This window comes from Sitophilus oryzae, unplaced genomic scaffold, assembly GCF_002938485.1.
Source record: "Sitophilus oryzae breed Bouriz unplaced genomic scaffold, Soryzae_2.0 scaffold_1512_pilon_pilon, whole genome shotgun sequence".
In the NCBI taxonomy this organism is placed as follows: Eukaryota; Metazoa; Arthropoda; class Insecta; order Coleoptera; family Curculionidae; genus Sitophilus; species Sitophilus oryzae.
This window is the reverse complement of record NW_022146184.1, coordinates 1,260,263-1,283,076: the sequence shown is the minus strand read 5'-3', so window position 1 is coordinate 1,283,076 and position 22,814 is coordinate 1,260,263. Positions and strand designations below refer to the sequence as shown.

The 22,814-nt window shown below is 33.8% G+C and overlaps 1 protein-coding gene across 2 annotated transcripts in view; it reads right to left on the bottom strand.

Annotated features, from left to right (window-relative positions):
• LOC115878456 (protocadherin Fat 4-like) overlaps window positions 1–22,814 on the bottom strand; it is a 77,793-nt gene that overhangs the window by 29,244 nt on the left and 25,735 nt on the right. For both annotated transcript variants that reach the window (XM_030894972.1, XM_030894971.1), the window contains exons 9-17: window positions 20,369–20,548; window positions 17,696–17,892; window positions 15,115–15,337; window positions 12,708–12,889; window positions 8,833–9,029; window positions 6,028–6,196; window positions 4,135–4,288; window positions 1,477–1,621; window positions 271–447 (exon numbers count right to left, since the gene is read on the bottom strand). In XM_030894972.1, coding sequence (XP_030750832.1) covers window positions 271–447; window positions 1,477–1,621; window positions 4,135–4,288; window positions 6,028–6,196; window positions 8,833–9,029; window positions 12,708–12,889; window positions 15,115–15,337; window positions 17,696–17,892; window positions 20,369–20,548 — 1,624 coding nt within the window. The remainder of the gene's footprint in view (window positions 1–270; window positions 448–1,476; window positions 1,622–4,134; window positions 4,289–6,027; window positions 6,197–8,832; window positions 9,030–12,707; window positions 12,890–15,114; window positions 15,338–17,695; window positions 17,893–20,368; window positions 20,549–22,814) is intronic.

Here is a 22,814-nt window from a genome sequence, read left to right as displayed (position 1 = left end):
TTGACTTGAGCACACAAACAAAACTTGCAATGTACCGGCCAACGACTGCCAGCGATTGCCAAAAAATATGATGTGAGACACCCCTCGGATACAACTGACTACCTCAAGCTGTTGCAAGGATATCTTATTAATTTTAATTATATTTTTTAGACATTGTCATGATCGTAAACTCATAAGTATAAAGTATAATTGATACGTATAACTGAGACCACTAGTTATGACTTAAAAAGGCTTAACACATATTTTTAATATTTTCTTTAAATTCATTACCTTCAAAATTTTTGGGATTATCTTTGCATGTTAAACTACACTCGTACATTTTAATGCCTTCATCTCTGTTAAGCTGAGCTCCTTGCTTGACACGTACAGTGTTATCTGTTACTTCGAAAGCAGCGTAACAGTTGGTACCGTAGTCGTCCAGATCACAAGTAGCGGTATGGTATGGAACTGAAATAATATACAGGTTGTTAATTTGTTTATTACTTGCGGCAAGAGCTTTATGGTTGAAATATGGCAACCTCGGCCCGCTCGCCGAGAGAGGACGCGCGACGCGACGAGACGAGTCGGCAGCTTAATTTAGCACTCATCTGGAATATAGGAAGTGTTGCCATTCTGTTCCTCAATAAGTAACCGTCCAGTTAACAATCAAGTAGGCTCCAGGGAGAACGACAGTTTGTATTGAAATGAAATTTTGTGAGCATATGTAGGTTAATTCAGAGCACTTTTGAAAAATATAGAGAGTTGTACAGGGTGTCCTCAAAAAAAGTTACATATCAAAGTTGTGTTTTTTGTAATGGAACACCCTATATTCTAATTGATTTTCGGATTCTGGGAGAAAAATAAAGGTGAGTTTTATAAAAGAAGTATATGAATAAAATGCAAGGTTTTTGACATATTTAACATTTTCTAGAATAAAGAACAATTTTTAAATTACAATAAAAGCTGCCTATATTAGAATTTACCCGGTATAGCCTAATATGTAGTTAAATTAACTATTGTACTTTAAATCAAATTAAAACTTGATCCAAAAAGTTATACAGGGTGAGACAAAATTAATATTGAACATTGGTCGCCTTTAAAAGCACGTTACTCTTTTATTTTAAATGGAACACTCAGTATATTATTCCGATATTCAATGGAGAATTCATGTCTTTTCAAAATACTATTAAGGTTGTTTATCCCTCAAACAAAGATTTTCCAAGATATTTTCATTTACATGATTTGATGTGAGTAGATCTTTATTATTTGATAAAATATAGGGTGGCTGTGATATGTCTGACGTTACTTCAACAGAGCTGTCTAATTAGTCCAACATTAACAACTAGTTATCATTTTGTGTCAGTTAAAACAAAAAAAAATAGAAATTAGCCGAAAATGCAAGCTTATCCTAGATCAGAGAGAACTGATGAGCTGGTGATGCTAGGGTTTTATTACTACTTACATACTATTTATTTTTACTATTTTGACATAACTTACTATCTCTGTCTGCATCATGATAATCGATTTCGGTTACGTTAGTTCCACCTTCGCTCTTTTCCAATACAGATACTTCGGAAGCGTAAGTTTTATTCACATCGATGGCTGGGTATTTATTATTCTTGTCCAAGATATATATTGAGAACTATTACAAAAAATAGAAAAATTAAAGATATTTAACTACACAAAATAAAGAGAATTAATCGTCTTGCAATTTTCTCTAACATGAAACAAATTTAGTACTTAAATCAAAGATAATTACTGATTTTTTCGAAATGGGCTAGAAAAAATATATTAGTACTATAAGTCTCCCTCTTTCTTGCGTAAGAAAATATTATACAGCTTGTCTCGAATTTGAGATATGACTTATTCATCAATTTTGTTTCATATGGCAATCCTACTTAGAAAACCATCCAGTGGCGTAACTATTATAGGGCAGTTCGGTGCAATGCACCGCGACCACAGGCACTTAAAATAAATTACGTTTCTAAAATATATACAGGGTGAGTTTTCTACGATGTTCTCTATGGGTATCTCGGTAACTACTGGATATACAGAGTCGGTTAAATATGGAAAGAATTGCAGTTTTGTGGGGTTGAAAATGTTTATGACTTACTAGATATTTCGAAAAAAATAAATTTTGGCTATTTTAAAAATGGTCCCTAATCCCATTATGATCTATTTTAGACAAAAAGTTTTCAGATAAAAGTTGTAGATAATCACATCATTAATGAAATTGTGTTCTGCGTTTTTTCTAAAACCTGTAATTTTTGACATATGACACAAACATATGTTTTTTTTTAACATAGAAACCGTGGTTGGCCATGCCTTCATTCAAAGCGTAATTTTTAAACCATTCAAGAGATATAAGCTATAAAATGTTTTTTTTTTGAAAAATTATTTAGAGTTATTATTATAGTTAATATTAGTTAGAGTTGTTATTAGAGTTAATATTATAATTATAATTCTTATCTTTTTTGACTAATTTTACTTAGTTTGGTCTGGTATTCTTATTCTGTTATGATTTATACCTTATAAAAGGACTTAAAAAACTAATAGTTTTACATATAGTTTAAGTTATTTTAGCAAATGTTCAAAAATATCCGCCACTGTTTTGAGTACATAAAATGCACCCTTTACTGAAAAAAAAACTGAATGCAAGCTTTTCTCACAGAACGGCCGGTCGACCTTATCTTCCCCCGAACCGTCTCTTCGAGTGCCTCTCTTGATTCATAACTTCTCTTATAAACCTCGTTGTTAACCATACCTAAATAAAAAAATATATAGGATAGGTTAGGTGATCGAAGCGGCCCATGCAATTGGTCGACCTCTTCCTATTTTTGCATTCTGTCTTCCTTGAATTTGCGTAATTATGATATAAATAATTTTTAACATTTCCTTCGTTATCTGTCGTAATGAAAGTTATGTTAGAACCGCTCTATAGATGTGCGAGTCTTTAACTTTAACTTTTCTAGCATATCTTGAAAACCGTTCTGTAAAAGGCGTAAGTTCACCGGTCAACGTATCTTCGAAAATGTATGGCCAAGAAAAGTTGAACTAATAATCCTACCCGCATTTCTTCATTTGAAAAATTTGTAATTACAATTTAGTTGCATCTCGATAGAATATTTTTGTTTGAATATGTAACAATTTGACATCCCTGCCAGCAACGACGATTATAAGTACTTGTTTCCATGGCTAACTAAGTGAAATTAAAATTGTTTAAAAAGATAAAAATTAGTACTCAGTAATTTTTTCGAAATGTCAAAAATGACAGGCTTTAGAAAAAAACTGAGAACACAACCTCATTAAGGGTGTGATAATCTATAATTTTTATTTGAAAACTTTTTGGTTAAAATAGATTAAAATGGAATTAGGGGGCATTTTTAAAATAGCCGTAATTCGTTTTTTTTCGAAATATCTAGTAAATTTGTTCTTACAAAACTGCAATTCTTTCCCCGTTCTTGACCCATATAGAGAACACCGTAGAAAACTCACCTTGTTATTTATGTTTAGTTTTTTTACTCAGGGGCTCCGAAAAATATCTTGCACCCACGTGTCTAGCTACGCTAGGGTTCCCAACCGTCCCGGTTTGGCCGGGATTAACCAGGAATCAGAAAGTTTGTCCCGGCGAAAGTTTTGCCTTGGCCGGGACCTGGAAACTAAAAAAATGTGTACTACACACATAATATATTTTATTTTCTAATATTTAATGTCTTGCTTCAATTATTTAAAAGCTTAAAAATAATTGTCCCGGAATCGCCGATGCTCAAGTTGGGAACCCTAAGCTACGCCACTGAAATCATCCGGTACAATTACATTAAGTATGCTATTATTAGAGTTTTAGAAGAATACCAAAAATGACCTTTCATGATATTTGAAAAATTACATTATATTACCGCTGTATGTACCACCGTATGATAAAAAATTTGACGTCTAATTTGCTTGGAAATGACGATCTATCGTATATCATCTATGACATTCCCCGTGTAATTTTGCATACATAATGACAACGACCTTCATTCCAAGCCTTTTCCGCTCTTTTTTTTCGATCATTTTTTTGTCAGTGGATTCTGAATCTAGTGGCCCCTTTTTATGAAATATAAATATTCCTATTTTGAGTTTCAAGTCATGTATTGGTACATAAAATATGCTTACATTTTGATACACATAATGCGTTCCATCAGTAGCAGTACAGTTGATATCTACGTAAGAAATATTATATGAGTCACAGTCAATAGTAGCTCCAGTTTTAACGGTAATACTTCCAGTTGTGGATGTATCAAACCAATTGTATGTCTCATTCAGTACTCTGAAATATTGGTAATTGGATATTAGAATATGTACCTAGTATTAGCCAATTATAAAAGATAAATGAAAAAGTTCCAAAAATTGGAGATAATTCCTTGTTTAAATAAAAACGGTGTTATATAGTTATTTGATTATAAACAAGTAGGTTCAAAATTCTTAGATTTGTTATTATTTACAACCATTTAAACAGAAAAGTATTGCTTCTGTAAAAGGAATTTGGTGGCAACGAAACTATTGCAAAAGTAAAAATATATCACAAGTATTCCAAAAAAAGTCAGTATGCAGAAAAGAGTGTCTCATATTTAACCTATAAAAAAATATAATAATATATTTTTATGGGTTAATTATTATTTATTAATTAAATACTAATGCTGAAAATAATTTAAACAGATGGAGCAGGTGCCTTTGTTCAAAGAATACTATTACCGGTTCTCCATAAACGTCTAACGTGCTATGGCCATACATCACCCTGTATTTGTTGCACTAATATCTTTGAATAAGAAGACTAAGGAAGGAGCATAATGCTATTCATGTATTCATGCATGGTGGGCGGAAAAAGGACTCTAGGGTGGGGATCCTTGACAGTTCTGTTTGACGATTCATTTGACACATTTGAATTTGATTTGAAATTTTGTGGATTTGTCAGTCTTTACGGAGCTTATTTTATGTTATTTATTATTTATTCTACTACTGATATTTGTATACAGGTAGTAAATCTGGATGGAAATTGTGGCAGAACTTAAAATAACAGTGACACTATCGCGATTTATCGAAAAACACTCTAAAATAGTTGGTTGTGTAGCGTGTGGTAGATCTCGGCACAAATCGAGTGAAATAATGGAACAACTTTTCGCTAGTAAGTGACTATACAGGGTGTCCCAGAAATAAGTGCAAATATTTTAACTGGTAGTATAATTCAACCTGAGAAACACGTCTATGAAGTTTTTTTCGCGAAAAAAAAATTTGAAAATTCGAAATTTTTTGAAAATTTTTTTGGATTTTTTTTTAGTTTTTAGTTAAAACACATAAATTCTTGATAATATGGCAACATAGGTATTAGATTAAATTTACAAGAAAGAAAATCCAGAAAAGATCGAGTGGTTCTCAAAATTTTAGCAAAAAATATTTTTTTTTTGTAAATTTTCAAAGTAAAAGAACTCCGTTATTTTGGACTCATTTGAAAAACCATAAAGAGAAAATATGTTTCTTTTATCGAGATCTACCACCCCTTAAAATATTTGCACTTACTTCTGGGACACCCTGTATAATATGCATACGTGTAATAAACCGATCATTTATGAAATTCACTTAAATTAACTAATTATATATTTTTTCTTGCATTTTTGCTTTTATTTACTACTTGTCAAAGATTAGATGTCAAAGAATTTAGATACGTCAATTTGACTTACCTGCTTCAGTAGCGTATCGGATGTTTATGGTTATAAATAATTATTATAACTTATCTATTTTTATAAGAATTTTATATTTTTATAACAATTTTAATAACTACCAATATTTATTTCATAACGTAAAATAAATAAAACAATTATAGAGTCTACCACACGTCTACCCTACATCATAGTTTTACATTTTTTAAATAAAATTAGAACGGCACTGATAAACCGGAATTTAAGTCGGCCATATTTGAGGCCCATCGCGGTGGACCTAAGATTTTTGATATGCTCCTTCCTTAGTCTTCTTATTCATAGACTAATATTGATATAATTGATATTTTCTTACACGCATGAATAGGTGACAACGTCACCTTCATCAGGGTCTTTGGCTTCGATATAACCAACTAAAACTCCTGGTTTTTGCTCTTCTTGAATTGTTCTGTTTAGTGCCAGTGTTTCTTCGGTGAATGCTGGAGGATTATCCCGTATATCGATAATACTTATGGCAATAAGAGCTACAACATACAAAAAAGATCATTGATAGTTCTTTATAATTGACATACACATAATATCTCCAAAATTATTGCATATCGATTGTAAGTATTGTTTACATGTTTTGCACAAACTTTAACAAGAAATAAAGTAAGATAAGCAATGTTTATTTATATTTTATTAGAATTTATGAATTCCTGGTGTGGGCGCGCCTAGTTTGCAATGTATGCTTTTATTTCAAATCAAAGAGCGTACACTTGTTCTCAGCAACCGCTATAGCAGCGCCCTACAACGTATGCGCTCAAAAACAATTATTAGTTTTGGCGGCAAACCCGGCATTCCAACACTGAAAAAAAGGATCTCAGTCGAAATGAATATGACTTTGACCCAAAAGATTGGCGCTTTTCAATAGGGCTAAGGACGACGTTTCTTTGCTCAAAGCATTAACTATCTTTTCATAAGTTTAAAAAAATTACTTTAGAGAATAGAAGAATCTATCTGTCCAAAGTATTTCACTCTTGACCCATAATGAATATGCAAAGAAGTTCTTGCTACAAGAACAATAGTCTCTTTGATTCATGCAAAAATTCTTGATTGAAAAGGAACATTTCTTGATTAAAGAGACACTTTTCTTAAACCAATAGCGAATACTATTGACTCAATTAAAATTTATTTTGATCTAAGAGAAGTCTATACATCATATACAGGCATATACTGGCATATTACGAGGTATATTATTTTCTGATAAATTTAGGTTTTCCTGGTCTGTAGTAAGTAAAATGATATTATTTTCCTCGATAGTAGTTATTTCTGCTTCTTCACTCCTTTGTATTTTTTGGGGTGGTTCATCACTCTACAAATTACAAAAAAATGTTACATCACGATTAATCAAAGTAAAGCAAATAAATTATTAAAATTATTAGCTTTGGTCACATTTTGAATTCTTCAATACGACGACTTGAAATTCTAAAATTTTTGTAATTATTTGCATAAAAAATCGATACCTATATTCTTATTCTACCTATAGTCACGAATGCATTATCTAAACAGGTGCATTAGGTAAATGTCTCTTACCTTCAAATATAGCAAGTAAATGCTCTAATTTCCATTTTTTCAGAAACTCCTTTAAAGAATCCATATATCCTAAAATTTGTCCATAAAAAATGACAAATGCATGTCAGTAACGATCACTAATTTGTTATGCGATATGCGTTTAAAAAGCAAATTATGCAAAATTCCAAGTGGAAAATGCCAAGCAACAAAACCCGTGCGTACTATGATGTGCGACCTATGAAATGCGACGTACGACTGATCGGACTGCTGACTGATTGTATATACCGTCCTTCGTCATCGTCTTTGCGTGTCGTTATTATTTTTCATCAAAAGAGTATTTAGCTATTGGAAAAATGGCCATATTTCTTGAATGAAGTACTTCCTAGCTTATTTTTCTTATTATCTTAAAACAAAGTAATTTGCACTTGGTTGAATGAAAATAGATTCAAGAGAAATTTTCGAATTTTTCAAGAGAACCAGTTTTCTTGAGTTAAGAGAGTTTTTCTTCAGGCAAAATATTTTCTTTTACGCTAAAATAAATTCTCTTGCCACTAAATTGTTTTTTCAAGAACGATGACGACTTTAGTTCAAGTCTATCTTTTTTATCAGTGAATCTAAACTTGTTTCCTTTATGTATGAGTAAGTAGCATGTCAAACCGTTTAAGAGAGTGCATTAATGCTCGAGGAGGAAATACAGACTATTAATTTCAAAATTTCTTTTTGTTCTTTGTTTTTACACTTTGAATTTAATTTAAATTTTTAAACTTTCAGCTTCATTCAGAAACTCGCAATTAGTGGTTTCAATTACACTTTATACATTTTAGTTTACGATCATTCACAAAGTCTAAAAAACACATTTAAAATTAATAGAGTATTTTAGCAACAGCTTGCATTAGTCAGTTGTATCCATAGAGAAAGCCTAATATTTAGCTTATAAAACAATAAACTTTTGATTTATAACTAAATTTTCTCTTGATAGATGACAATCAAAGGCCAAAACTGTATTCCTCGCAAATGTTGAAGTATAATAAGTGGAAAAGTTAATAGTTTGTTAACTTTTTACACTAATTGAAAATTCCTACCACTAATTTTGAAGTTCGGAATGCTTAATGTTCATTCATAACCTTGCAATTAGTGGAATAAATTAGTGGTTTCAATTATAGTAGAAGTTTGTTCCTTTAATTTCAATGTAAGCTTTCAGAACGTCAAAATGAGTGGAACACATTTCCAATTAGTAGAAAAAGTTATCAAACTTTTGACTTTTCCACTAATTATACTTCAAAATTTGCGGGAAATGTCATTTTGGCGTTTGATTATCTTCCGTTAAAAGAAATTGTGGTTAGAGATCAAAAGTTGATTGTTTTCTAAGCTAAATATTAGGCTTTCTCCTATGGATACAACCGACTAACGCAAGCTATTGCTAGGATATTCTATTAATCTTAATTGTGTTTGTTAAACATTGCGAATGATCGTAAACTAAAAAGTATGCATATGCAATAATTTTAGACATGCGAGTATGTGTATCTTTACCATATGTAATATGTGTTTATCTTACTATATGTAACATTCAGCTGTCTGGGTGAAACTAAAAAATAATCAATCTTACCTGTAGTGTTCATTTTGTCTACGAAGTCGGGAAGCAGGGTATTCCAATCAGTTATAGTAATATTCAAATAGAGAGTGTCGAACGTTTTGTATAACGGGGCAGTCTGGTTTTCGTTAACATCATTAACGTACAACTCAATTTCAATAGTGCCGTTGATCGTGCTATCTTCTTTATGGTGATACGTCAAATTTAAAAACCTACACAAAAATATCGTTTTAAGAAAACTAATATTTCTTATTCTTGGATACGGTTCTTTTTGGGAGTGAAACTTCTTTACGGGCGCTGCTGGGAGTAAAAATTCAAGGCAGTGACACACAAGTGTGAGACGAAAAGTGACGCGACGTGTATTTTTGAGCAGTCCACGTTTTTATCAAACATATTGAGACTTTAGTACAAATTTTTTGTGTTTAAATTATTTATTAATTAGATACTATACACTAGAGGTGGGCAAAGATTTAGTGATTCCCACGAGAATCTCGTTTTCGAGAGTCTCGTAGGGTCTCGTCTCGTTTTCGAGACAAGACTCGAGACGATACTCGGACAATACGAGACGAGACTTTTATTGGTCTAGTCTCGAGTCTCGTACGAGACTTCTTGTGTCTCGTACGAGAGTCTCGCAGATGAACACTTGATATGTTGCAAGTAGCTCTTAAAGGCAGACATGGACTTTTTCTGAATTTATTTTGTACAGTTCTTTCTGCAGTTCCTCGACTTTTGATTTAAACTCCTTACTTTCTTTCTCCAAGCCTTCAATTTTCTTTTTAGATTCAGAAACAACTTTATTAGACTCATCAACAGCTTTTTTAGAAGCTTCTAATTCCTGGTTTACCAACTTCATCGTTTTTCTTTTTCAAATCCTCCTCCATTCTTTTCAACTCTTCGACATATCTATCAAATTCATTAGATTTGCCAGTAATTTGAGTTTCCAAACTCTGAACTTGTTTCTTCTGTTCAGACAGCTTGCTTTTATGATCTTCCATCAGCTCACTTATAAATTTCTTCTGATTTTCTGTGATACAAACGATCTCATCCTGTTTCAAATGAACCTCCTCAGTTTTCTGAGCCAAAGCATTCTGAGCTTTTTTCAACTGTATTTCTAGATCTTTCACGACTTCAGTGAGCTTGGTTTGAAGTTTATGTAACTCTACGTCTTTTAATTCAATTTCTCTTTGTGAAGTTTCGTGAATTTGTTTTAAACTTCCTTCGTCGCTTAATTTTAGCTCAAACTTTTTCGTTACTTGCGACAATTCTTCTTTAACTTTTTCTAATTCAACTAAACGACTATCTAGCTCAGCTTTAGTAGATTTATTTTCCTCAACAATACCGTTGAATTCTGCGTTCTTCTTTTCTAAATCTTGCATTAATTTTGAAAGCTCTTCTTTGATATTTATTAACTCAGAATTTTTAGTACTTAGATCAACTGTAAGATTTTCTTTTTCTTGCCTTAATGTACTCTCTACATCACTTAAATTGTTCTGATACTGTACCAATTCTTCAGAGAGCGCAGCACATTTTTCTTTGGATTCTGCCAATACTAAACTTATTTCTGGTGTATTATGTCAAAATGTTGTTGATTTAAAACCATATGCTCTTAGAGATGAAGAATGGATACTGCTAGAAGAAGTGCACAAATTATTAATCAACTTTTAAATACTTTTCAAAAAACTCGGAGAAGAGAAGTACGTCACCTTACCTATGGTGGTTGTATGTATCAGTATACTAATAGATAATCTTGAGAGCAAAATATTTGAATGGGATAGAAAAACAAATCGAAACCCTGTCGAAGGGCAGCTTATTGTTGGTTTTCAGGCTGCGAGAGACAAAATACTAAAGCATTATCGTAAAACGAACTGGATTTATGCTGCAGTTTTAATTCTCGATCCACCTCCTAAGTTAGAAAGATTTGATATGACAAAATAGGTCCAAGAATTAAAAGATAATTCGATTCAGAAATTTCAAGATATTTGTAAAGTGTATTTTCATCAATTAGAGGGACAACGTTCGACGGAAACAGCGGTGGCGCAACAAGGACGAGAAAATCCTGGACCTGAAAAGTCGGACTTTGTCACAACTGATTTTGATGCCTTGTACGCAGTAAATCCTACCCCTGCCGAAGGAGAATGGATGCAGGAGCTTCAAAAATACTATTCAATTCCCCGGTGTAATAAAGAAACAGATATATTACAATGGTGGAGAACTCATAGTTCTGAGGTTCCCATTTTAAGTTTAATGGCACGAGATCTCTTGAGTATACCAGCTACCTCAGTTCCGGCGGAAAAGTTATTCTTTCGTGCTGCGTTAACCATTAGAAAACACAGAAATCGCCTTCATAATGAATCTGCACGATGTTTGCTATGCCTAAATGACTGGGTGAAAAACAAAAACATTTGCGACCGAGAAGGCTGTTAGTACCTATATTATTGTTTTTACTTGTTTTCAAAATTATTGTTAAGTTTTTGGTTTTTCTTTTGTGTTTACGTATTACTATGACATATATGATTTTTTTTGAAAATTAATGTTAAGTTTTTGATTTTTGTTTTGTGTTTACGTATTACAATGAAATTTTTTTTACAAAAAAAAATTTTCACTAAAGTCAACCGTTTAGGCATAAAATTTCCAGGAAATTTTACAATTTTGCGTAAAATATGATATATTATGTATAATCGATTTTCCGAAATCAAATGTCGATTAGGGTTCACTAAAACTAGTTGTAGTTTAGTTTCTTCAATTTTGTCATAAAACAGTGGCGTATCATTAATTCGCTCATTAATTTATGAATAATTAATTTCAATTATTGAAAATATGTTTTTTTCTACTTGTTTCCACACCACCCAAGAGGTAAAGTATATGGCGCGTTTATTTTAACGTGGTCTCCCCGGAAGCCTATTCCACTAGATAAATTAAAAACTTTAACTTACGAGCCTGACGGATCTGGCTCATTGATGTCAAAGTCGATCGTGTCTGCTGTGCTGGGCTCATCAGGGTGGTCTCTCAATACGTCCATCTCTTCATCTTCAGCCGCCAGAGGGATATCTACAGGCAAGTCCAACTCCTCTTCATCGGATTCGTCGAGTGACACTTCAGTGACGTTGTCACAGGATTTCCCATTGCAGTATGCACAAATCATTGAACATTTTAATTCTGCTTTTCTGCAACAGCAGGCTTTACCATAGTTGTTGGTTTTGCATTTACAGGATAAAAATGCCATAAGGGACTTTGGAGCTGGATCTTTCAACGTTGTGACTGGAGTAATGCTTGTTTTTGTTTTTTTCCAACACCATTCTTCGGCATCTTTGGTACAACAAGACCAATGCTGAACCTGGTGGTAAGTTCGCAATGAATGCTGTCCAGCACGACAATTAATTATTCATAAATTAATGAGCGAATTAATGATACGACACTGTTTTATGACAAAATTGAAGAAACTAAACTAAAACTAGTTTTAGTGAACCCTAATCGACATTTGATTTCGGAAAATCGACTATACATATTTTGTGCCTAAACGGTTGACTTTAGCGAAAATTTTCGTAAAACCTTTTTATATAAAATTTTATCCTCTTTAATTTTGCTCTCTACAAAATTTCGCGAAAAACACATAGTTTTCGAGATATTCACAAAATACCGATTTTGGGCGCCATCTTGGCAAGATGGCGGCGCCGGCGGCAAGTCTGGTAATGTGCATTTTATGGATTTTAGTTAGGGACCTCAAAACCTATAAATCTGCAAAGTTGCAAAACTTCCGGACATTTTTCCAAGCAAAAATCCCCAATGACTGAACTAAAATACCAAACAGAAATAAGCCTAGTACATTTGTGGAAATATGGTATCAATAACCACAACAATGCAAATAAATTGAAGAAAAATAAGCAACTCACCGCATAGCATTATAAATATCTGGATCACTACCATCTTTCTTGATGGAGTTTTTTGTCACGTATGAGTTATCCCAGTCTATAACAGCAGTAAGATTATTAGTCGTGTCTATATCAGACGCTGTTATTGATGTATTTAGTTTGGTCCCGATAATTCTCTTCTCATTAACTTCTATCATTATGTCCTGCATCATAAAAATAACGTTTTTAGTCCTCACTGAGAATAATCACATTTTAGTCCACTAGTATGTACAGGGTGTCCCATTTTGGTTGAAATCATACGGTATCTCCGTTATTAGTGAAGATAGAAGCACAAACCTGTGCCACTTTTTTGTCAAACGGAAGATGCAATAAACACGAGAATAAACACAATGTTCGTAGTCTTATTTGTTTCTGAGTTACAGAGAGTTCAGGTATTGTGATAGTGTATCGAGAATGTGAAAACTGTTTATTGTAGAATACAGCGTGCGTAGTCTGTTAATATACAAGAATAATATTTTTGAAGCTACGAACTTAAGTTATGTTTTCTTAATTGGAACACCCTGTATATTTACAAACAAGGTTAACGAAAAATACATTATTTAACTTTTTAACATGGGCGATCGGGTTAAAATAGGTAATCAAAATCGAATAATTTATTCGACGTCAAATTTTGGTTAATGGCTATTCCACGCTAGTCGAAACATGTAATACACACACCGGAAAAATCTAGGGATATCATTTTATTAAAGTTAAAAATAAATGTTTTGAATAAACAACCGCATATTTGTAGGCTGATTCTTTCTACTTCGATTGAAACGAAGTAGTCACACTAGTTACTTCTAAATTTGGGATATTTGCAGAAGTGTTTGTGCATTTTTTGTCAAATGTATAAAAAGCACCTAGCATCAATTGTTCGAATTTAACCTGTACTGGCTATGTTTTTATGATAACTGCCCAGAATTCATTCATATAACTCTGTTTAGTATCAAACGACATTATGGAGCGTAGACATCTTAACAGAGACGAAATGCTAAGGGCCATGGGTATGCTCGAAGCTGGAATGCGCCAAATCGACGTAGCTAGAGCATTAAATACAACGCAAAGTGTAATATCGCGATTAAGTGCACGCTACCGTGAAAGTAGTGATGTTGCTGAAAGGCACACAGGGCGACATCGCATTACTACCCCTCAGCAAGATTATTTTTTACAATTAAATGCTCGACGCCGACTGACTCTTACAGCACCAGAGCTTAGTTTAATTCTCCAGGAAACACATAATGTAACCGTTGTTCTGACACTGTTCGCAATAGATTAAAAGAGGTCAACTTAAGAAGCAGACGCCCCTGGAGAGCTCAACCCTTAACGAGAGGAAATCGAGAGGTACGATATTTGTGGGCTCAAGATCATGTTCAGTGGTCGAATGAACAATGGGCCAATGTTCTCTTCACGGATCAAGCTTTGGAATTCATCCGGATTCGAGGAGGCTTAGGGTATGGAGAGAACCGGGAAATCTTATTCGGTTGGATCATGTGCAGGAAGTGCACCCTTATCAAGGTGGAACAGTTATGGTCTGGGGAGGAGTCCAGTTACGCCAAAAAACCGATCTCGTTTTTCTTGAAAGGTTTCTAACAGGAATCACATATCGTGATTTAATTCTTGAGCCTGTCGTGTTACCATATGCCAATGATTTTGGGAGAAACTTCATTCTTATGCATGAAAATGCACGGCCTCAGTGGTAAGTGAGTTTATCAATGCTCATCAATTTAACATCTTACCCTGGCCGGCACAATCTCCTGACCTCAACCCCATCGAGCACGTATGGGACGCGGTCCAAAGAAGGATTTTGAGAATGGACATGCCTCGCGAAACTCGTAGGGATCTGGTTCGGGCCGTGAATGCAGCGTGGCAGGCTGTACCTCAAGAAGAGATCGACAACCTGATCAGGAGTATGGAGAGACGATGGCCATACCCTTTATTAAGTAAAAATAGGTTTATCTTTTTTTTTAATTCACAGTTTAGAATAAAAAAAAATGTGTGTATTTTTTTGAGTTCAATAAAAATCAAGGTAAATTTGAAAAATTCGGTAAATTTCGCATTTTTATTTCCAATACGTCCTGTAAACTATTTGTTTATTTTAATTTTATTATATCAGAAATGCCAATAATAAAATTACTGACGATGGCTGGATAATATTGTAATATCCCTAGACTTTTCCGGTGTGTGTATTTTCAAATTCGCCCTGTATTTCAGACAACAAAGGGGCTCGGACAAATCTGTGTGTAGCATCTTTAGTTCCATAAAAAAGTAGCACAGTGACCAAACCGCATCTCTGCATGTCTAGTCATAAACGAGAAACCCCATTAAACACACAAAGATGGGACATCCTCTATAGTAAAGTCGAACTGTTATGAACATAGAGTATATTTACTGATGTATATGTTGGCGCTTTGTTGTTCACATCAAGTAGTTTGACAGTTACGGGGACTGTAGCGGTATGGGGAGGGTCGGCCTTATCGATTGCTTGTACTTGAAAAATGACAGGATTTATCTTGTCATAATCGAAAGCATCATCAACTGCCACAGTTATTATCCCTTCGGCTGAGTCTATGTCCATTTTGCTGGTTATTGATTCGGCCCCGACAAACACATGTCTAAAATTTTTAGAAAAATCGGTCAAATCAATGGTCAAAGTCTGAATAGCAAACAAACTAATGTTCCTTTAAATAAATAAAAAATACAATGCTTACCAAATTTCCTACAGTATGTCCCCGGATTGGCTTTACAGGAGGGAGAAAACTTTTTTATTATTGACATTTTGAGAAAAATACATTTTTCATAAAAAAGTTTTGCTTGTTCTAAAATGGTTAATCCCGTTTATACGTTTCCAAATTTCCATACCGTTTTCGAATTTTTTCTTAGTCCTAAGAATAAAAACGCGTTTCTATGGTAATATTGTCAACACTTAAATATAGGCTAACTTGGGTTTATATAAAATTGGGAAAAATCATGTAAAATATAATTCTAGTAAACCAATTTGATGTAGACACAAGGGAATCGTTCACGTGTACGTCGACGTAGACATGTTCTTATATATAGTAAACATTGTTAATTAAAACAACTAAAATCAGGTCGATGTAGCGTGATGTTTCAAGGCAAGCTCGTACTAAACATCGCTGATGGAAATATACAAAGAAAACTTTTTATGACGCACCCGCCGATGATTGGGACGAGCGGACAAATATAAAAGAGTATGCTGCAGTAGTCAAGGTGTTAATCGGTCAGTTAGTGGCAGTTAGTCAGTCCAATGGTCAGTTACAGTTGACAGTCACAGTGGTGGGGAAGCTCCTGGTCAGGTGCTGGAGGAATCCCCCTAGCGCTTGGCTTGGTCTAACAAGCATCTCACTCATCGTCTTGTTCCTGGCTGTAGTGTCGTGGTCAGGGAATTGCACCAAGACATATAACGATGCCGGACGGGGCTACCCTTGTCCGTCATACCAGGCACCCTCTACTGACTGTGGTCATGTCTCGCGGATAGAGGGTGTGGAGGGCTTGGCTTAACCGCCTGGCCGAAGAGGAGACAACCTCACCAAAAACCTAAATCCTACGATGGCGGGACCAGGTCAAAGGGATGCGTGGCTAGAAAGAGGACTTGCCATTGCTGGCCTCAACCTTGGGGAATCAGGGGGCACCCCATTTTATTTATTTACCCCTTACTTCTACATGCGGGGCTCTGTAGAAGTGTGCTGAAAGTTCCAAGGGACCAAATCCAAAGGAAACTACGAGGGGCAGCTGACACTTGCTTGGGATCATCCTCCACAAGTGGAACACAAGCTACCACCTTCACCAGCAAGGGTCGGGAGCGTACCTGTAAGTACTACTTTGAGCATACCATTAAGTCTTGGCATTTCCTGAAATTGTTCTGTTATTTTTATCCATTGTATATCCTATGCTAAATAAATGTATTTGTTCTTAATAGTTGTTTTGATTAAAAGAGAGAACCTGGTATAGCGATACCCCTAGCTAGGTCCCGACAATATAATATCGACTTCATCTTTGATAGATTTATACAATTTTAGTTAACGTAAAGTTTTTGTTGTTTTAAAATGTTAAAAAAGCAGAAAATTTATTTGCTTCAATGTTACGGAAAGGGTGATGATAGATATCGGAAAATATTATTTTGAACAACAGCAAAGAATATGACATTAATCAAAATGAAATAAATAAAATAAATAAATAAATACATATATACTACTAAATAAATAAAAACATATAAATAAGGAAGGAAGAGTCAATATTTTTAATTTTTTAAAAAAGTCCTGGCAATGAGTTCTGCTGTTTAGTCCTAGTGAATATCGAACAGCTCTCTTCTGGAGCTTGAAAATGCGGTCAAATTGAGTCGCACAACACGTACCCCAGAATGGAAGGGCATACCTGAGGTGCGACTCAAGAAGTACATAATAAACAGTTCAAGCAACTGACAATTTAAGCTCCTTAGAAACAGATCTTAATGCAAAACAGGCAGAGCTCAATGTTTTCGACAAAGCTTCGATATGTATGTCCCATTTCAGAGAATTGTCTACAACAAGCCCTAAGAATTTTACAGATTTTACTACGTCAATGGAAGTGTTGTTAAGTACAAAAGGATGCAGCGAGTTTTTATACGACATAGCTTTAGTTTTAGAAATGTAGAGACTCAGGAGGTTCGAGTCGCACCAATATTTAATAGTGATTAAGTCATTTAATATAATCCTATGAAGTGTCGTGACGTCCTTGTCGCTCCAAGTGAAGCTAGTGTCGTCCGCAAAAAGACATATTTTGCCACTGATGTTTATGTTAGCAATGTCGTTAATAAAAAGAAGAAACAAAATAGGGCCTAGTATTGAGCCTTGTAATCATTTTAGAACAAGCAATTTTTTTTTATAAAGAATGCATTTTTCTGAAAATGTCAATAATAAAAAAGTTTTTCCTCTTGTTAAGACAATCCGGGGATATACTGTATGTCTACTTACTTGAGTATTTTATCTTCTGCGTCCCTATCGGTGGCTTTAACTTGTATAATTTGTTCTCCCTTTTTGATGGTTTCGTTTACCGAAATTTCATAACTGGTTTTATCAAATTTCGGCGTTTCGTCATTGTAATCAATGAGGCTGATTTCCACTAAAAGACGATCTTCTAATGACAGGTTATATCTTCCAGAGGAATGTACCTGAAATTGTGAACTAGAGTTACTCATTAATTTTTGGAGAATAAGGTACGTACGTTATAGATTTACTTTGTAATATTTTCTTTAATTTTAATGCTGAGCCTGGCATGCACCTGCATTACAGAACTCATGCCCAACAGCAGCAATGGAGGTTATTCTAGAGCTAACACCAATGCATTTACATTGATAGATATGGCCATGCGATGAATGATTAGAATGGTCATTGACGGAAACTACTTAGACGTACGTGGAGAATCTTCAACTTTGAAATACCCTTAAAAGAAACATTCCACTCCTCCAACTCCCAGTGGATGACATACCAAGAAAGTGTAACTTTTAGAAACACCCAACTGTAGTATTGAGCAAGAAAAATAATTGGAAGTGAGATACGTTTGTTGGACAGTAAAAAGACCATAAGATAATGTGATACACTGATTACTGATGCTTCCAACTATATCTGGTGAATATAGGGTGGATTGCGATAATTGTGATGCCGTGTACCGGGTGGCCAACTAAGAATAGACGCCGGCTGTATCTCAGAGACAACTTAACGTATAGCTTTGGGGAAAAAATGTAATAAGTAAATCGGCCAAAAAAAAATCGCTGGAAATTATTTTCAAGTTCGAAAAACGTCCGCTAGGATGGTCAATCAGAATTGGCCTAGGATGGCCAATCGCTTTTTTGATGGCCAATCAGAAACCAGGGGTTTTCTAAAGAATATGCAGTTGTAGACGTATTTTAAATATTACTGTTGTAATTTGTAACGCTTTTAGTTCGTTACATGTCTTTTTTATATATAATATATGATGTCTGGCATATCGTCACCCGATTCCGTATCGTTCGCCTGATGATTTATTTGACGAATTTTTACGTTCTCTAGTCCACAACCCTGTTTTCGTTTGACACAACCCTGTTATCGCTCTGTGGAGGCGCGCGCTGTCAACATCGCTTCTGTCAACTCTCTGTGATTTAACTTTACTTTTGGTTTGATCGTTTGGCCTGTCAGACGCCATTAGTCCCAGTTTTTGAGAAATGGTGATTATTTAAATCTTGCTGTGTAATCTGAATCAGCTGCTATTTCGAAGCTACAGGGTAGAGTTGCGGATGCTCCAACCTAACTTGTAATTGCATTTTGCTGGCACGTTGGCGTCCCTTTTCTTTTGTCCTCCAGAATGTCACATGGAAGGAAGGACAGGTTCTTTATTATTCAGTGAGCCCTCGGAAGTAGTTCGAGGGTCCAAGGTACGGGTAGTGTCTTATGTACAGACATTATCTTATGTACAGATGTCCTGTGGACGAGTGTCCCCAGTAAGAACGATTTTTTCTTACATCTAAGTGCCACAGCGTGGATGTAGCTTGAGTCCCATGCTGCTTCACTCCCATTTCTAAGCCTAGTCAGTAGCTACGGCTGTAAGGATTCATGGTGTCCTCAATCTGGCCCCTTTTGTTGTTTTGACTAACAGGATCGCCGACAGACAGTACAGAGATGCTAGACCACCTCACGCTGCTACTGTTTGAAGCAAGGTTACATAAAAGAACATCTAAGTGTATATTTAAGTTCTAGTTTTACATTTTTAACATTTAAAATATTTTCAGTCTTAAACAGTAACGTACATTTTAAATAATATCGTACAGACTATATTTAGTGGTTAGATTATTAAGAACATTTATGTCGATGCAGTAGTTACAATGTGATTTAGATTTTAGGTTTCATTATATTACGCCTTGTAATAGTATTACTTTCTATAGATATTATTATTGCGCTATATTAACAGATGAATAACGAGACATAGATTCTAGAATCTACAGGTTGCAACACATCAGATTTAACACCGCATAAAATTTAACAATTTAAATAAAGTAATGCTACTTTTCTTATATTTTCTATAACGTTACACGCATTGTATATTTTCATAGTCTTTTCATAGAACATATTTAATATTATTTACATACATAGTTTTACTCAACAAATAACCACTATAATAATTATTAAAATTGTACAATGCTATTTACCATCAGAATTCATCATGAATAAATATAGTCATTAGTATTAAGTATTATACAACTGTGTTTTCTTTCTCTGTACATGCCTGGCGCCCAATATCTATATATCTTTTGTTAATTATTACTGATTAATTTTCTCTCTAGTGAAATACCTTATCCACGACTGCTCTCCGATGAAAAGCTGCCGTTCGCAGTGGTAGTGGTTTAAAAAACGCTACAAATTATTGGAAAATTTATAATTGTTTTTTGTTATAGATTATTTTGCTCTATCTCATAAAATAAAGTGGTGGAGGAAGGTTAAACTTGCTACGACAAAAGGCCCAGGTAATAGATGTCATCCACAGAGTGAAGTCATAATTGAAAATGGTCGAATAAGCTGAAAATGATGATGATGATGACCTTATCTTTTTGCAATTTAATAATATATATATATCAGTTTTTTTTGCATTAGTTTTTTTTATTGTACGATACTTACATAAAACTGAAAGTTGTCCCAAGTACTATTCTCGTAGTCTAAATATGTGGCGTTTTTGACGCTGATTTGAAACTCTGCTGTTCTGTACCCGGCCGTGGGCACAATGAAAAACGCGTCAGTGTAAGCTGCTGCAGAAGTCGGATATTCTTCTAAGGCAACATCGAATAAAGCATTATTTCCCTAAAAATAATTAAAAAAAACTAAATAGATTACTAATTTAAAATTTGAAAAAACAATTTTTTTCTAAAATTGTATTCTGTGTTGTAGAGTGGCGGTTTTTTAATTTTTGAGAATATAACGCTATTAAATTTTATCAATATTTCGTTAATACTACTCATTCCAAAACAGGCTTGTTGTAAAGTTGTAATTTATACACAAAAATTTCGATTATTCCTTTCTATTACTTTCTATAGAAAACTTTCTATATTCTTTTATTTAAGAGAATTTTGACTTTGTTGTTAGTTTCTTCTTTGATTTAGGCTGTATTCCAGGCGAACCAGACCGGTAAACTACGGTAAAGAGCGGTTCCTGAAAAACATCGGTTTGATACGGAACGGTTTGGTACTTTGAATAAGAAGACTAAGAAAGGAGCATATCAAAAATCTTAGGTCCACCGCGATGGGTCTCAAATATGGCCAACTTAAATTCCGGTTTATCAGTGCCGTTCTAACTTTATTTAAAAAATGTAAAACTATGATGTAGGGTAGACATGGTGTAGACTCAATATTTTTTATTTTATTTTACGTTGTGAATAAATGTTGGTATAGTTATTAAAATTGTTATAAAAATATAAAATTCTAATAAAAATAGATAAAAAATGTCTATACCTATGTGGCGGATTCATCTTTCCAAAAAAAAAAGATAATAAAAACGTCAATATCATCAGTTGCTATGCATCGAGAGTCGCAGTCATCTCGAACTATTCTATTTTCAAATATTTGGGAAGTTTATTATTAGATATGTTTTACGACATACCTGTATATTAATATACTTTTTTCTATCACCTTTAGTAAAATAAATTTGTTGAAAAATGATAGATCGTAAGTTGGTAATTTGTGTTTTATTTATCCTTATGTATGTATTTAAATTTTATTGATGCTGCTTTACGTTTTTTGCAATAAAACATATTTCTACCAACTTTATTTGAGTACAGTTGTTGAACGATCAATTGGAGTACCAGCATCTGACTTTTTGTTGTTTTGTGTAACTAAAGTTGGTAATTTGTGTTTTATTTAAAGTTATATATGTATTTGAATTCCATTGATATTATTTCAAGTTATTTGCATGAAAATGTACCAACATTCTTCAGTCAAAAAGTAGATTGATTTTTGTTCCGTTACAATGGCAACTAAATATACTAATAACACGGATTCGGAAAACGAATTTATGTCTTTAGCAATCCTCCAGTCTAGAAAGTTTTTATAGGCAGACATGTAATGATCCTTAGACTTTTGTGGTAGCAATCCAAGACTTGTGAATTTGGCCACCTCTGCTCTTTCTGGTGGTGTACAGGGCTCATTATCACTCTCATAATTCATTTTTTGATTTTAAAGGAGTTCTTGATATGCCACTTAATAATCACTACCTACCATAGACAAACAAATAAAAAGAGACTGACAAATTTCATGGTAAAGAATGGGACCGCGTTCCCGTAGCGCAACTCAGAATAACAATTTTGAAACCAATTAGCAGGACCATGGCAGGACGTAGATCTTTATTGCGATCTTTCTTTATTACATGTGCTTTATATGAAAAAGAAAGAGATAGATATAAAACGTATCCTAAGACATTATCGCACATTCTGGCTGGCGTAAAATTTAAATTATCTTTTATTAGTAGTATTCTTTCATTCTGAAACTGAAAATTTTCACTTAAACTGATAATTGATTTTCACTTAAACTGAGATTACTTAAACTGAGATTACTCTCTATACTACGTAAAGGGAACGTGGTGTGAGGAATAAATCGGTTTAAGTGAAAATTTGCAGTTTCTTTCAGAACGAAAGAATACTACTATTATAAGGGAAATTATAAAAAAGGCAAAAATTATACTGTTTTATAGACATATTTATTTATACATAAAAATAAATAAACGTTTTATAATATAATAACAAAAAATAACAGTGTTTATTCCACCCACCTACCAATTTTAAATGCAGAAGAACTGACTGTTGCAGGAAACAATCGGCCAATTTTTTTAAAGGGCATTAAAAATCTCATTTTCGAAAAAACTGCCTAATTGCAATAACAAAGTGAATATCCAACAAAGAAGACTTTACGAGAATCATGATCCTGAACCATTTTCAAGTCCAGGTTTAATTCTAAAACAAAAGTAAAATAGGTATATTAATAAAGTTTCTGGTTACTATAAACCAGCTATAAACTACCTACCCAAAAAATAAAAAAAATAATTGTATTAATTTTTATGTTAAGAGAGGTTCGAAATA